At 42.9% G+C, this 16,323-nt stretch overlaps 1 protein-coding gene across 1 annotated transcript in view; it reads left to right on the top strand.

Annotated features, from left to right (window-relative positions):
- Positions 1–16,323, top strand: part of exoc4 (exocyst complex component 4) — a 106,600-nt gene that overhangs the window by 32,182 nt on the left and 58,095 nt on the right. Inside the window, exon 11 of the mRNA XM_084039292.1 lies at positions 3,094–3,190. Coding sequence (XP_083895418.1) covers positions 3,094–3,190 — 97 coding nt within the window. The remainder of the gene's footprint in view (positions 1–3,093; positions 3,191–16,323) is intronic.

Genomic DNA, 16,323 nt, shown 5'->3' with positions numbered 1-16,323 from the left:
GTAAATTAGGGATTATGACTGTTCCTTTGCCCGCCCGTCTGGATTTCCTCATCTCACTCCCTCTGACTCACTCGCAGATGCATTGAGAAACACTCTGGGTTCCCGGGAGACGCTGGAGTGTGTTAAAGAAGGCATCACACGTTTTCGTTCTTTCCCTGCCTAAATCTGGGCAGGGCCGGAATTCATCACAGGATCAAACCTGTTTCTCATCAAACCCATGAAAGTGTGGCTAATGCAATTTCACTAAGTCACTGCCTGACTTGATTACATGTGGGCTGGGGAGCCCATGCTAAGGCACCGCGAGGGGTCTGGGTGGGTGTCACTATGTGAGTGTGTGTCAGCATATGTGTAGTTTAGGTTGATCCATTTGTTTTAGGTTCTCTCTATGTGTTTTAAAGCCATCGTAGCTCATGTCTATACATATCCTTAGCTCTTAAATTCATGGATGTGTTTGTGGATTGAAGTAGTGTGTCATCTCTGTGGAATTGCGTGAGCGCTGCAGACAGAGCAGTGGTCCTCAAGGGGGATTTCAGGCAGATTTGGCCACATTAGAATGTGTCACCTCTTCCTTTCCAGCTTTCCTTGCCGTCCCACTGAGCACCACACCTCTGCAAACCCCTCCCACTAATCCTGGATCAGACCACACACCAAGGGACCGAAATTCACAGACGCTCGTCCAAAGAACGCCGGGGCGAACACTGGAGCACACGCGTGCGAACACGCGAGCTCTCGCAAACTAAATGGCACTTTGACACATTGCTTGGAGAGACAGCTGGCAGCGGTTTGGTGGCATCCTGACCTGAAACCGGAGCCACCCTGTCATGTCTGGAAAACTCTGTGGAATCCCATGCATATTAATGCGGGGCGTGTTTAATATTCATCAGGGCTATGCCCCTGTTGGCAGCTGGTCTCAGACCCCATGGATCAATGAGGTCTCCTCCGTGCTCCTTTGTCTGACACAGATGCAGATGTTTAGAGCATGAAATTAAATTGGTCACTCTCATTGGGAATACATGGTAGTTAATTTGGTGTGTGTGTGTGGTTACCGGTTAGACGTAGTTCTTGGAGCAGATGGGCAACGCTAACCCCAGGGTTTGTGACATGTCGACGTCATTCATGGGAACTTGAGGACGAGAAAACAAAAGTTTATCCCAGCTCTTTCCACGTTGACGATGAGTGAGAGAGAGAGAAAGATGGAGGAGATGAGGGAGGGAGGGAGGAAAGAGGAGCAGGAGAGCGCGTTGGCGGCAGCTTTGTTTAGAAGCCTGTAATTGAGTCTTAATTGAATTGGCACCAAAGGAAGGATGAATGGATGGAGCGACGGAGAAAGTGAGTCGGAGTGAATTGGACCTCATCTCCGTCTCCACTTAGCAACGCGAATGTGGGCTCGCCGTGCGGGCGAATTTTCATGGCAACAGATTGGAATCAGAAACCCTTCATTTCAAAGTTTGGGGATGAATTGTCATTTTTTTTTTAATGAAAATACAGAGGAGTGTTGTGTGCCGTACTTTTTCGGATGAAACTTGTTCCATTAGAAATGTATTATGGAGCCCGGGCGCGGGGAACAATGGGTTGATATGCATTTGAATGCGAGGCTAGGCAGGCAGCGCAGGTAATGCGGAACAGGCTTTTCGCACTACGGCAGAGTCCCTTTGTGTTGAATCACACGAGCTTTGCAAGGTCGTATTGGACATGGAAATGAAACAGAAGCAAACAGCGGTGCAAGGCTTTGTGCCGAGCTGAAATCTCCCCATTTCAGAACACGCATGCACACACACCCTTACCCATTTCAAAACCCTATCAAAGGAGCTTGGATCACTGGCTTGTTTGATTCCTGGCCAAGTTTTCCTCTTAACTTACTCGGTACACTTGACACCACATCACGCTCATTTCGACATTTTTAACAGGAAAGAACTGTCAGCCTGTTGATGCTATTATTCTTACAGAGTCTCAAATATTGGAAGGAAACCTTTTAGAAGGTTTCCCCACACAGAGAGCTCTATTGTTGATGCATCAGACTCCCCTTTATTTTGACTCTACAAGGTTATTTAGTACATTGTCTGGTTTTTCCAGTCTCATTGATGTATTGCTACTTAGTGCTGTGGGACTAAACCATAAACCTAGACCCAGAAATAAATAAAATAATAATTTCTCCTCTGCAAAAAAGGCAGGAACACCTTTCACTGCTCTGCTTCTGCTATTCTTAACCATCAACTTTACTTGTGAACACCGTATAAACGTATACTTAAACATGTGCATGTGCATTCATGCATGGTATTCTGTCTCTCTCTGTCACACACACACACACACACACACACACACACACACACACACACACACACACACACACACACACACACACACACACACACACACACACGCACACACAAAGAAAGACAGACAATCCTTTTGCTTTGCAGTTAGCCGCATCGACAAGAAGCGCAATTTCTTCTCCATCAATTATATTGATTACTTCAGGATGAGTGGAGGTAATGAGCTTTGGTGTTCTTTCTCTCCCTTATGATCTCCCCTCTTCCCTGTCTGCATCACCCCCCCCCCCCCCCCCCCACCTCCTCCTCTTCCCCCCTGTGTCTAACTCCCCCAGTCCTCCTTTCTCAGAATGTTACATGGCAATGATTTTCTGATTAACCCGGTTAGCCGTGGGCTTCATCCACGCGGTGACGCAGAGGCATGGAGGAGTCATCTAGATTTGTGATGGAGAGCTGCACCGATTGAGTGATGTGTGTATTAGGGCTGAAATTGTTGATTTGAGATAAAAAAAGCAGAAACGATTATCGTTACATGCCCCTTTCAGGGAGATCAGGGTCATCTACGGAGCAGCACTCTTAGGGGGGTTTGTTGGTGATGCTGTGTTTTTGTGAACGCACACAGCACGATGATGATTTTCAAGTTTTGAGTCTGGCTGGGCAGTTTGAAAGAACATCCTCCTTGTAAATGTAATTTTACATGTGATTTGCACATTTACAATTTACATCACACATGCCGATGCAGCGCCAGCTACAACGCGACTACGTATAGATGTGTCTTTTGACATGTTTGGTTTGAGTCGTGTCCTGTCTCCTTGTGTTCCAGGTGGTGCTGACGACAACCTGATTGAAGGGGGGGAAATGAAGTTTGTGTGTAAACCGGGAGCGAGGAACATCACTGTCATCTTCCAGCCTCTTCTCAGGTACGGCTTTAAGTGATACCCTGAACAACGCATGACGGCGAAGGAAGGCTGTCGTCACTCGTCTGCAGTGACACGCCGCCTGCTGTATGAGTCAGTGGTGAAGTAGTGTACTGGTTTGATGACTGAGGGGAGTCACAAATTAAAAACGACTGAAGCGGAAAGCAAATCTTAATTTCAAGCTAGCCGATACTGCTAATTTTACAGTAGAAGAACAAATAGGGTGCAAAGCAAGGCAGCAGTCGTGTTCAAGTATTGCAATACATCACAATACATTGAATGTCTCCTGTATCATGCTTTGTAGTGTATTTCCAGATTAATGCTAATACTCTGATTTATTCACTGTAGTGCAGAGATCTTCAACCCTCTAGGGGGTCCGCAGAGTTACTGCAGGAGGTCTCCGAAATTATTTAATCCCAAACTTTATTTCTTCCAAAAATTTAAATATGTCCAAAAATACACATTAATATGAATACAACCTATTATAAGCAAATATAAATCTTCCTATTTATTCAATGTTATGAGGTGAAATTGTGATGTAGAAATGCCAATATAGAAATAAAATATGTTCTGTAAATGTATGAGTCTGTCAACAATTGATATTTTAATGGCTTAGCATTGTAAACATACGTCATTACAAAGTACCTTTATACCTGGCACTATAAGCTGCACTACACATTATTTTACTGGTTTAATAAGCAACACAATTTTATATGATATGTAACAGGGAGTCCCTCCATCGTGTCACTATAGGCCTGAAAAACGTTGAAGACCTTTGTTCTAGTGTTATACTGATATATTTTGTGGACTAAAACATTACATTAGGATAACATACCATCATGAAATTTCTGAGTTTGACATCACCTCTGATGTCCAGCAACAAACGACTTAATTGGATCCGATTCATATAAAGTCTTTCCTGGAACAGGGCAGGATTCCATTAACTTTGCTACACATGTGTGAAAGGGAGACGAGCGTCACACTGGTCTGTCAGAGAAGGATGGCCAAGCCACTCAAGACATATGAAGGCTGGGACATGACTCAATACCAGTAAAATGTAAACTAATTCTATTACACGGGCCTCTTACTGACCATCTATCGATTTCAACCTTTTTAACGTTTAGCGGGATATCGTAAATCAAACATGATGTAATAGACTGTTCCTCCAGTTCCAAATGTTTTGTTGATACCATCCAGGAATTGGGATTGCCTACCACCCTTTGCTTTTATTTCCCATTAAATTTGAGTATTGTGAAGGGTTGCCTTTTGTGGTGATCTTCTGTATGTCTGGTAGTTTTCTATACAGCGCCGCGGTCCCAGGCGAGTAGTGTAAATCTAATAGTGAAGCAATTTAATTGAGTTGGCCTCCATGCAGTGATACATTACCTTCAAGGATCCATTAAACAGAGACGTTTCCTACTTCCACACCACGACGCTTGGCATTCACTTCTGTAATTTCACCATCCTGATGCGTGGTTTTAATGCGACATGGCATAAGTGTTCCTTTTTGGCAAACATTTTGTTTATCCCTTGGATTTTTATGTTTTGGCTGTAAAGTGATCTCGAATACTCAGCCAGTGGAGAGCGATGGCTTCACACAGGCCATCTGGGCTGTAACTGTATTGTGAGGTAGCTAATTAGCTTTACTGTTTAATTTTACAGTAAGCGAATACAGGCAGATGAAGAAGAAAACACATTTTTTTAAATATTCTGCGAAATAGATGATGCATATCATCACTAAATGCTGGACTCAACAATATGGAATTTGCAGAAAATCACCCAGTCAATGTAGTAGCTTGCACTTCATCCATCAGATCCAGTTTTGCTCTTCATTTACATTTACATTTAGGGCATTTAGCAGACACTTTTGTCCAAAGCAAACTTACAATAAGTATATTTGTCGAAAGAATAAGTACATTTGTCATACGAACAAAGTACATCACATCTCTGCTAACCTAAGCTGTGTTGTCAGTTGTCATGTTACCTTTCGTTGGATTGATTGATGCTCTTTGACAGCAAAATACTGCCAATGTTTATATGTGTGCGTGTGGGTTGAAGTGTGGATGCAAGTGTCTTTTTTCTGGGAGGGGCGCTTAAAGAGACAGGTGTCAAAACAGAGCGTTACATGCAGTGGGTGAATACAGATATATTTAGACAGAATGAGGAAAAAATGGATGCGTTTATTGCTGTCGACATGTGCGAACCTGAAAATCAGCATGATATGTCGTCTTTAAAGGTGAGCTCAGGAGTATCTATCTTCAGTACCGTGATGTATTTATGTGTGAAACAGGACAGGAAGATGGGAGGAATTTGATTTGATCATTCAAAAGATTAGCTCACAGCCCTCCCCAGCTCTGCGTAGTGCCATACATGCAGATTTATTGACGATGACGTCATATTATTGGTTGACGTTGGTTGCTGATTTAAGCACGTGTCATATTTTGTTTCCCAGGAGGAATACAAAAAAAAATTTGATGTTAAAATAGAAAAGAAATGTACTTATTTAATTGTTCAGTATGATTTGTTTAATGACATGGATGTGAACTAAAAGGGTTAAAAATGCATCTTTCTCTTCAGCTCTATTTTATTGTCCTTCTTCAGTGGTGTTGGACTCTGTTTATTTCCCTTACTGATGCTGTGGCCCTCAATTTTGCTCCCTCCCTCTCTTCGACAATTAAACACACATGCTGGCTATCAGGCCCTGTTCACCGCGGGTCCGGCCAAGCTTTTGTCTGAACAAATGACCGAAAATAAAACAGTGACTAGCTTTCTGCCTACCTCTCCCATGTTGTCTGTAATGGTTCGTATCAATCACACCAAACGGCCTCGCACACAGGGCCCTCTCTCTGCCTCCCTCTCACTTGCCCTCTCCAGACTTTTTCGTGCCAGTGGAGCGCCGTCTCTTGCAGATGGTTTTCTAGTGGCAAAGCTCTGGCACTCCGTTGATGGATCGCTACACCTCCTGCAGCCAGCCATGCAACTCATGGCAGCTTTAATGACAGAAGCAGTTGGGTGCGCAGGAAATCAGCGGCGTGACGGCAACGTGCGGGCATACGACACAAAACAGCCTAAACATTTGATTGCAAATGTCTTTTGCGTGTTGAGATATATTTCTTTACGCTCCTCCTAAATCAGTTTTTCCTATTGTATTTCTGTGGATCTTGTCTGCTTTTAAAAGCTTTTGCCACCGTGTGAAACTTCCACCTGTTTCAGAGAGGGTGAACTTCTGATCAATATGCATTAACAGCCTGCGTAACGATCAATCAGATCACTTAAAGAGCGTATATAATAATTCCCACTCTTATTTATAGCCATAGCCTTACTTTTATATTTGGTAATCAATCAAATGCGAATGTAATGCTAAGCTTCTTATTCCATTCCTCTTGTGTGATTACATTTTATCTTTCGCCTCACCAAATATCACTTTCTGCTGCCGCATTAACCTCATTTCCTGGTGGGTATTACCATTTCGTCTCATGTCATATTAAGTACTCCGTTCGTCGTTGAGATGCTGCTGCGTGTGATTGGCTTGTAATTAAGAAAGTCTCCTCTTTCGCATCAAAATGCCTAAAAGTTGGACGAGTAAACCCAGTATGAACTGAACCTGCTGATAAGCTTGTGATGGTTAGTAAAGCCAAGTAACCCAAAGAGAGCCTGACTAAATTGAACTTGCTCTAAGTCGGATATAAGTCGATCGCTGGAGAGTCGGGATAATCATGAACATTTTGAGTGAATTGAAAAAGCTGTCTACCTCCCTATCATGGTAGAGAAGTGGAAAAATAGAGCGCAATTAAAAAAAAGAAGGGAAATATCAGAAAGAACAGACTCTTGTCTTTTACAGTCTTCACAAAAAGATGTAATCCATCTGTGATGCAGTAATAATCAGATAATAAGACAAAATGTGAGTTAAAGCGATAGTTATGTTTTGCTGCCATTTTAAGAGTTTTAATCATATTTTGATGATTTTGATTAATATCGTTAATCACAATTATTTTGGCCAGGATTGTGACTGGAGGTGTCATGGACGTCCCACAATCCACTTTATTATACATGCTTTGTTGACTTCAGCACTATTCCCATGTGCTATCGCATTCATGTACGTAGGTGTGAGCCGTGTCTGTATTGCAGTACATCGTGTGCATTTGGGCTCTGGGCTCATTTGTCACCTAGTCTTGTTTGGACAGAATGTCCAGAAGTTGCCAGAGTGAGCAGTGAACAGAATTTGTGTAGCTGCATCTGTGATCCAGAATATACTGGAGGGATTATCTACCCCCACCTGCCCTTGGAAGGCTTCAGCCTCCCCCAGGAAGAGCTGGAGAAGGTGGCTGTGGAGGATGACATCTGTCTTACCTTGGTAAGCCTGCTGCCACTACAACCTAGCCTTGACTATTAGCCAGAAATTGGACATAGAGACCTTGTAAGGAGTGGACTCTTGTAATGTGCTCAATACCTAATGGTTGCCTTTCTGATTTCTGTCTTTTTCTTCGATATTTATGTTGCCACAGTGCATAGTCCTTTCCAGAAGTAGACACAGTGACTGCTATTTCCATATATATGAACTCAGATCAATCACTAAGTATCAACCTGATTGTTTCAGAGTCTGTCTCTGTCTTTGACATTTATTCACTTTGTCACCACCAGTAAATAGGTTTGAATTTTTTTTTTTATTATTTTGACAAGGCTAAGGCAGCTGCAGCCTTGCATGCGAGTTGTGTGTGTGTGTGTATTTTTGTTGGTGCGTCTGGTTACAATGCTTCGAGAGCGGGACCGCGTGACCTCGAGATTGACAAAATATTTTCCCCCTTGGGATATCTGCCACCTCTGTTTTCAGCTGAGCAGTGTGGGGGCTTGTAAGCAACTGAATAAGATTGCTTCTGCCCTCACAACTATGGCAATCCAACCCCATGTGTCAGGGCGTAGACTGTATTTTTATTTTGTTAAAGGTGCACTACTCAAGGCTAGTGTTTGTGCATGTAGCAGCCAATTTAGTTTGCCTTGTGGGGTCTCTCGCTGACATTTGGGTGGTATTTACACCCCTTTCTCCGGACGAGGTTGGCATTTTGAAAAGCTCGAGCAGGCCCCTAATCCCTCCACGTTCACCTTCCACAGGATGACCAGGCATGGCCATGCCTTTAGATGTCTGCGCTATTTGTGGCAGTGTGTGCTTTTTGTGTGTGCAGGTAAAGCCGAGCTGCTGCGTTGCCCGAAGTTAATACATAGACTGTACATAAGGAATGGACATAGCTTGTTGACTACTCCTTTGAAGCCTCTAGTTCGGTATTTGGTCATTGCCATCTTGGCTTTTTGTATCCAGATGACATTTTTAGGCAAAAACTTGGAACTAATGATAGATATTATAAACTCATGTTTTCTGAAGTAAGTAGGGTCATTTTCTCATAGAGTTCTATATAACTGGATGTGTTTTTGCAACCTTAGGCGTCGCTCTTTGCTGCCTAAAAGAAGGAATGAGAGTTTAAAGCACTTCTGCTGTGGCTTCAGACCCGGAGGTTGCCGCCTGGTTATCATCACTGAGTGAACCGATGGCCAGAGCTTTGAAAATTGTTTCATTCATTGACTGAAATTCATGAACTTGCTTGCTGGGGGGGCTTTATGTAACAGTATCATACTCATGCTTGGCTAATTTTCTTTCCATTTAATTTCGCTTTTAATCTCGCTGCTTTCTAATTACTAGCTCTGACTCCAAATAGATTTTTTGGACTTGAAAATTGACCTGCGGGGATGATTCTTTTGAATGTTTCAGTCATCTTTCAACACTATTTACAGATTTTCAGAATTTGATTCAAAGCCCTTTTGTATGTGTTATTGCTGTGCATTTGAGTAGCAACACATGAAGGAAGCTTGGACTTGTGTTCAGATAATTTCAGACCAGTACATGGACTGGGTTGAACACTTCACTGCTGTTTAACAGCCAACAGGGCTCTTTATGCATATACAGAAAGTGCTTATTAAAAAGTACTCATGTTGATGAGCAGATACTTGAATTCCTACAAGGTCTACTCAAAGTTGTTGCTGCTAAGTGTCCACGGTCGAGAGAAAGGGAGATTCAGCGGGTCGGAGATTGACAGAGATTGCTCGGGGAAAGCGGAGAGGAAAGGACAGTGGAACTAGTGATGAAAGGACTGAGGAGCGGATGGAAAGCGAGATAGCAGGAAAAGGATAGAAAAGGGCTCTACCTCCTACCTACTAGCCTGTAGTAAAAAACACACCATGAGTCTGCACTAATTTCACACTCTCATTAACTCCCATCCCGAGCGGCACACACAGAGCAAGAGTTAGAGGTGAAATTTAGTATCTTTAAAGAAGTATTTAAAAAGTACTTTTGAGGTTTCTCAAATCCTTTACCTGTGACTTGCACGGTTGATTTGTCAAACACAGCGTCTCTTGAAGAGCAAAACCTAAAATTAGAAGTGTGTGAGCTCCTTGAGAATTCGTATTATTACCTGCTGAGACACATATATACCTCGCTACTCATATTCAGCCACTTATTAATTAAGGGGAGCACATCCAGTGTTAATGGATCATTATGATGTTGAGTTTTGTGGTATGATTTATTTTCTGGTTTATAGACGCGACGCACCATTGCACAGTTTGCATCCTGTTGTATGTACTGTTGTCGAGTGTGATATTAGTGTTAACAGTTAATGCAAAGATCGTAAGCCTAAATTAATTAAGGAAGCGAGAAGGTGACACGATTTGTCAAAGCCATAGAAGCAGGCAGTTATTATGATCGCCTAGTCATCTGCATACATCTCTATGTTTTATTGTTTACTCCCGATGAGCAGACGGTGTGTTTATTGCCTTCTCTGTCGAAGCGGTGCTGCAGTAGTCGCCGTCCATACGCTCCCCGCTGCTAAAACGAAAACGGCGCCCATTACTCAGGTATTTATGATCCATAAAAGTCCCGCAATTACGCTTCTTTACACGTCTTTTATGATGTTGATCCGCCGCATGGTTAATTGGGCAGCGTGAGCAGCCGCGTTCCCGGTGAGAGCAAACAAACTTAAGCACAAGGATCAAACTTCTCTTCCCAGCAACAAGATTTTGTTTGATCAGAACCATCCATTTTTTTCCCCCCGACAATACCGGTGTTTGTAGTTGCCCACTGAGTGTACGACCTATTTTCAAACATGCAAATCCCCGCTGTGGCAGAATCGGAAAATGGCGAAAAAAAACGATTTGCGGTTGAACCCTCACCTTCATTTAGTGAGGCATGTGGCTTCATAATTACTGGTGAAGACGACGGTTTTCCTTCAACAATAACATCTGAAGTCAACCTCAAAGGGGCGTCTGCGCGCAGGCTATTAAAATGCAGCACGGACGTCTTGTCTTAAGTCTCGCTCACTCACACATACATGCACACGCTGCTTTGCTCTGCCAGCCCTTGCTCTCTCTTCTAATCTTTTCCCACTCGTTCAGGAGGATTTTCCTCAGTAAATAGCACCCTCCCTATCTCTCTCTCTCTCTCTCTCTTTCTAACCCACACCCATTAAAAAACCGGGAGCATGCTTGGGAATCAGGTGGAGAGAGGATTTTTACACCGGAAAGGTCAGAGAAAGAGAGCAGGAGAGAGAGAGAGAGATAAAGAAGGCAGAAGAAAGAAACCAACAACAGAGAGAAGAGAGCAGATGGAAGGGAATGAAAGAAAAACACAAAGGAAATGATGATAAATTAAAAAAAAAGGGGAACAAACAGACAGGTGGGGAGGGAACAGAGAGAGATAAGTCTGAGGAAGAAGAAAGGAAATGCAGAGGGATAGAAGGGGCTCTGAGATTGCATGTTTGCTGAGCGGCTTGTTGCCTCACTTTTAAGTTATTTAATGTATGTGCACTCTTCATATCTGCAACATGCAGCTCATGAAACGAGCGGATGACAAGGAAGAGACTGGACCAGTGTGACCAGTTGGTATCGGACAGAAAGACATATGGCCACATTCTCTGTGAATTCAATCGTATTGATCAGCCTTGTATCCGAATGGATCGTTAAAAGCGTGTCTGCTGTTTTTGTTTGCATCGTATCTTATTCATTATGTCTAAATGGATGCTTTGTTGCCTGAGAGGGAAAGTTGCTCACAACAACTAAATAGTAAATAATTCAGCAACTTGTGTAATACTGTAAAAGCTTAAGACACATGGAAGGAAAGTAGCCGGAGACAGATGGAAAGCAAAAGAGTGTGTATTTAAAAAAAAAAAAGAAAAGAAAAGAAAAAATAGAGCTGCTGGATGTCTGCAAAACACAATACCAGTTTGCTATGAATCTGTCAGGTGCTCCTGTCTGTCACGAGCTGCAGCAATGCCGTATCTGGTTTTTTTTGGTTCTTTTATCTGTCTGATGCCCTCCCCGCAGGACAACACACACACACACACACACTCACACACACACCATGTTCTAAATAATACTGCCGGTTTTATCGCTTTGCAAAAGTGCAACTTCAGCCACTTTCTAGTGAGGTGCACAGTTTTCAATCTCCTCATGTCTTACAAGCATGTACAGAGACAGACATACGCACTGTGGGCATGACACACACACACACACACACACACACACACACACACACACACACACACACACACACACACACACACACACACACACCAGATATTGTGCAGGAGATTAGATCCATCATTGCGGGGGTCTTTTCTCTGGCTATAGAAGGTGGATAAACTCTTTGATTGTGTTTATCCATCCCATAATGGAATCAGACTCGGTTCCCAGGGCAACCTGTCCAACGGACTCATGTGAAGCAGACAGTCGTCAGTTGAGGCTTAAGGGGGTCTAGTTTGTCTGAACGCTCAGCAGTAGACTTCTTATGAAGTCGGCTTTGAAGGTCCCCGAAGGTTTTAGGTCCATGTGGGCAATAAATAGCTGATACTGGGAACTGTTGGCTGCTGGGATTAGAGATAAATTGTGCCAGAACACAAAGACAAACATTTCTATAGATAGACTTTATATATATATAGATACACACAACACACAGTGATCTCTTTGCAGCTTGTCCAGGTGACCAGGTCGTAATCACACAGATGTTCACATGCCGTCTCCGATCCATGCTGTCCTCCACAGTGCATGAATGTCTCTGATTGGCTGCTTTTTGGAAAGAGATTAGATTGTATTCCTCAGGAGATTTGTGGGTTTTTGTGTGAGTGTGTCTCAGTGAATTGTGTTACCAACAATGATTCAGTCTCCATTTTTTTTTTTTTTTTGAGTGTACGATAATTTAATTAAGCCTAATATGGTTCTTCAGACCTGTTGCTATGAAAAGACAGAAGTGGGAGGACAGAATGCCCTGAATGCTTATTGAATAGATGCCAGAGGGATCTGCTGCCAAGACGAGAATTACTGATCCACAATGAAGGGATGTTTTCACCATGTGTTGCTTTCTGCCACATAAAAATGGGAGTTTTACTACCTTCCAAATACTGAAATCCTGAAGAAAACCTGATGTACTGTATGATAAAGAACTGTATTCTATGTTTCTTATCCCGGAGATGGGCAATTTGCAGATATTCTCTTGTTCCCGGCCCACACACTTCCTTCTGTTTTCTCCCTTTTGAATTCGGCAACAGTCGTCTGTCTTTCCTCTTTCCATCCTTCTGTCCCTTGACAACATGAGCTGCCACTCTATGTTACTGTCACATGAGCGAGCTCCAGCCCCCACATCACAGCAGCCTTTGATTGGCCAGGCCTTTCCAGGTCGGTGAGCCGCTGCCTGATAATAACCTTGTTTGATTGCTGGAGCAGAGATGTAATTGATTGATCTGCTCGCCCTGTCTGGGGCTCGGCTTCTGAAGTAGCTTGTACGGCCGTGTGTGTGTGTGTGTGTGTGTGTGTGTGTGTTGCTAGGTGCTGCTTGATTGTGGGGGGGGGGGCCTAGATCAGCACCCATGTACACATAAACTTTGCCTCAGACGTTCTGCTGTTGTATAATATAATACGCAGCGGGTACCAGTGGTGGGCAGATGAGGGAAAGAGTGCGAGGAGTTTGTTTTTTTAACTCTTCCGAGCACATCTTCGCTGCTTAACTCTCCAAACAAGCCCCGCTAACCAATCAACAAGTCATTAAAATGCCCGAACTCCCTCTGAAAGGATTGTTTGTGATCTCCTAATTGGTGGTTGCATAAGTTAGTCCATCTTTCTGGATAGTTAATTATTCTCAAAGATGGATGGTCTCAATTCAATACAGCATCTAATCCAATAGTGACTAAACAGACTCTGGGCATTTCTAAGAGACAGTGTTTCACAGTTAATAATTGGGGCTGGAGAATGTTTGTCCTTTTTGTGAGTAAAGTCAAGGTCTGCAGGCTCACTCGGTCTATCATTTGTGTTTGTGTGTCTTACGTCACTTTCCCCTCTCTAATTAATTTGCTCTGTATAATTTATTGTTTGGATATCCACATAATTGCCATATTTGACTCACATCATACTCCCGAGTGTGAATAGAGGATGAGCAAACCAGTTGTTAGACAAAATGTTTATTTGCTGCTCTATTCAATTTGAACTTTTTGGGTAATTTGGCCTCTTCCTGTAGCTTTGAAGGATCTATTTGGTTTATGTATATATTTATTTAACTTATTTTACTCTCCTGGCTCAGGAGTGATTTTCTTTTTTCAGATATGTTTTCTGACTCTGGATATAAAAGCAAAAATATGTCTCCCCTTCGTGCTAAAAAATACATTTTTCCAAACCTAAACCGTGAGATGAAGAATAAGCCACAACTCTGATTAGGACAAGATGCACATTTTTAAAAGAGATAGATACTCGTCCTCGTTCGTCCTTCCTCCCCTATCAGTGAGGGTTTGATCCCCGACCAGTCATGCTGGAGTCATGGTGTGCCCATTGGGTGTGCAACCAGTGGAAAAGTCAAACTGGCAGACTCTGATTGAGTCTGTATATCGAGCCTCTCCTCTCCTCTTCTCTCCTGTCTTTGCATGACTTATCTAGACGTAAAGCTTATGAATGTAAATATATAGCTATATATGAAGAGAAGAGGGGAAGATCAACCATTTTAAGTCATCCAAACCAGCAGAAGTACTCTTGCTATTTCCACATCGCCTCCATCTACCGTCCTGTTTTGCAGTGAAGCATGGAAAGTCAAGGGAAGGAAACACTTTTGCAATAAAGTGTAACAACATTGAACTGCCCAGTGTCCCCCCCCCTCCCCATGTCTGAGTGGTCTCTTCTCTAAAACTGTTTGGCTAAATTCATCACATCCACCCCAAAATAGAGCTCACACCCACAACGACGACGACAGTCAGGCTACTGCATCCACGGATAGGACAGAAAACACCATGTGAGGGGAGCGAACATCAGAAGGGAGGTGGGGAGGGAAGGGGAAAGGCAAAAATCCATTATGTTTGATGTTAGTGTCTCACCCCGGCAGCACATGCTGGTGGAAAAACCCTATGAAATGACATTAGGGGCGTCTTGTAATGTGATTTCAGCTATGTGTGAATATGAGATTTCTAATGGATTTTAGCACATTAGAGCAGTCTTTATCTGTAGTATTTATTCCCCCCTGGTTTCAAATGCAATTTGCTAAGTACGATGTTTCACTCAGCTTCAAGCTCATAGCTTTCTGGCCAGAACGGATGTGGGGGAGGATTATATTATTTTTCTTCTTTTGTGGGGCACGCTACATAAAGATATGATGATAAATGTTCCAGGCGCAGCGTTTGCGACAAATTAGTACATTATGAGAGAGAGAGGGATTATTTCAATAATGTGTGCAGAGGTTTGCAGAGAATAATAGTTTAATCAGGAGTAAGGTATTTGGGTTCACTCATCCATCCTTATGAACATAAGGTGTGCATGTGTTTGGGGTTTAGATATCCATTTACCACTCCACTCTGTGTGTATTCATGTGCTTTTTTGAGTCTACATGTGATATTGTATTGCTGCAGGGCCCGCAGAAAGAGTTAAGACATGTGAAGACATATATATATGGACAAAGTCACAGGTCCAAGGTGAAAGCTTTATTTTCATAATTTCAATAAAGTAATGCTTATGCCAAGCCTGTTAAAAACAAATAAATCAAGGCTGACTTGTAAACAAGTTGAGTTATTTTGTTTTATTTACTAAGTATTGACATGAGAACATTCTGCTGCTCTCTCCTGATCAGGAGAGGCCGGCGCTCCTCAACATTGTGATGCATTGAATATGATTTCTGCCAGAACGTGTGATGAATGAACGGACCGGTTCGCTGCAAGACGGCCGTCTCTCTAACAAAGTGCCATTTCCATAGCGCTCCGGTATCTCACATTGCTTACATTGTTAAATAAAACCGAAAGACAAAGACTTGGTGTTCGCCTTCAGCTTTCCTGACACCTTAATATCGGTCTCTGACTGATTGGGGTCACAGCATCCCTGATTAGCATGCACATTTACGTGTTCCTGCCAGCATTTCCGCAAATTGTCCCAAATCAGCCAATGTGGTGCACTCGGAGCTCTCCGCAGGTTTAATGAGCTAGATTAAGACGGAAGTAATTTAACCCTTGCCTGCGACACACACACACACACGCACACACACGCAGTCTACATAGACATATGTACTCATCACACCCAAACAAGCATTAGCTCAGCCACACATACACACACTACCACCGCCTCACCTCCTCCCTGTATTACAGTTGGAGATGGAGTGAGGCCATTATGCAAATGTCAGGTGTCAAGTGTAAATGAGATTGGAGGGATGGGAAACAGAAGTATTGAATATCACGCCGGCTCCCTTGGCAACCGCACCAAGGTAATGAGAGCATTCCAGGACGTTGACTGGCGAAAGCCTTCGTTACACTGAAAGATAGCGGAGTGAAAAAAAGACTGAATAAAAAGATGTTATGAGGAAGTCTATTGGGCTTAGTTGATCTAGGAAAGACTAGATAACGCTACCACCTGCCTTATTCAGTATGAGACTTTGAGTATGAATACGCAAGGTGAGGGAATTCATTCATTTCTAAGGTTGTTGTCCAGTGGTCTTTGAAAGTTACTATATATTGCTTTAAATAGATAATTACATTTTCTTTTTACCACAGCTGAACGCTACTGAACTCCTCCATTATGTTATCTAGGGCTGTGAATGGTAATCATTTATAGCAGGGATTCATTTAGATTACTTTTTCATG

This window comes from Eutrigla gurnardus (assembly GCF_963514095.1).
Source record: "Eutrigla gurnardus genome assembly, chromosome: 21".
Classification (NCBI taxonomy): domain Eukaryota; kingdom Metazoa; phylum Chordata; class Actinopteri; order Perciformes; family Triglidae; genus Eutrigla; species Eutrigla gurnardus.
Note: the sequence above shows the minus strand (reverse complement) of the source record. Positions and strands in the feature narration are given on the sequence as shown.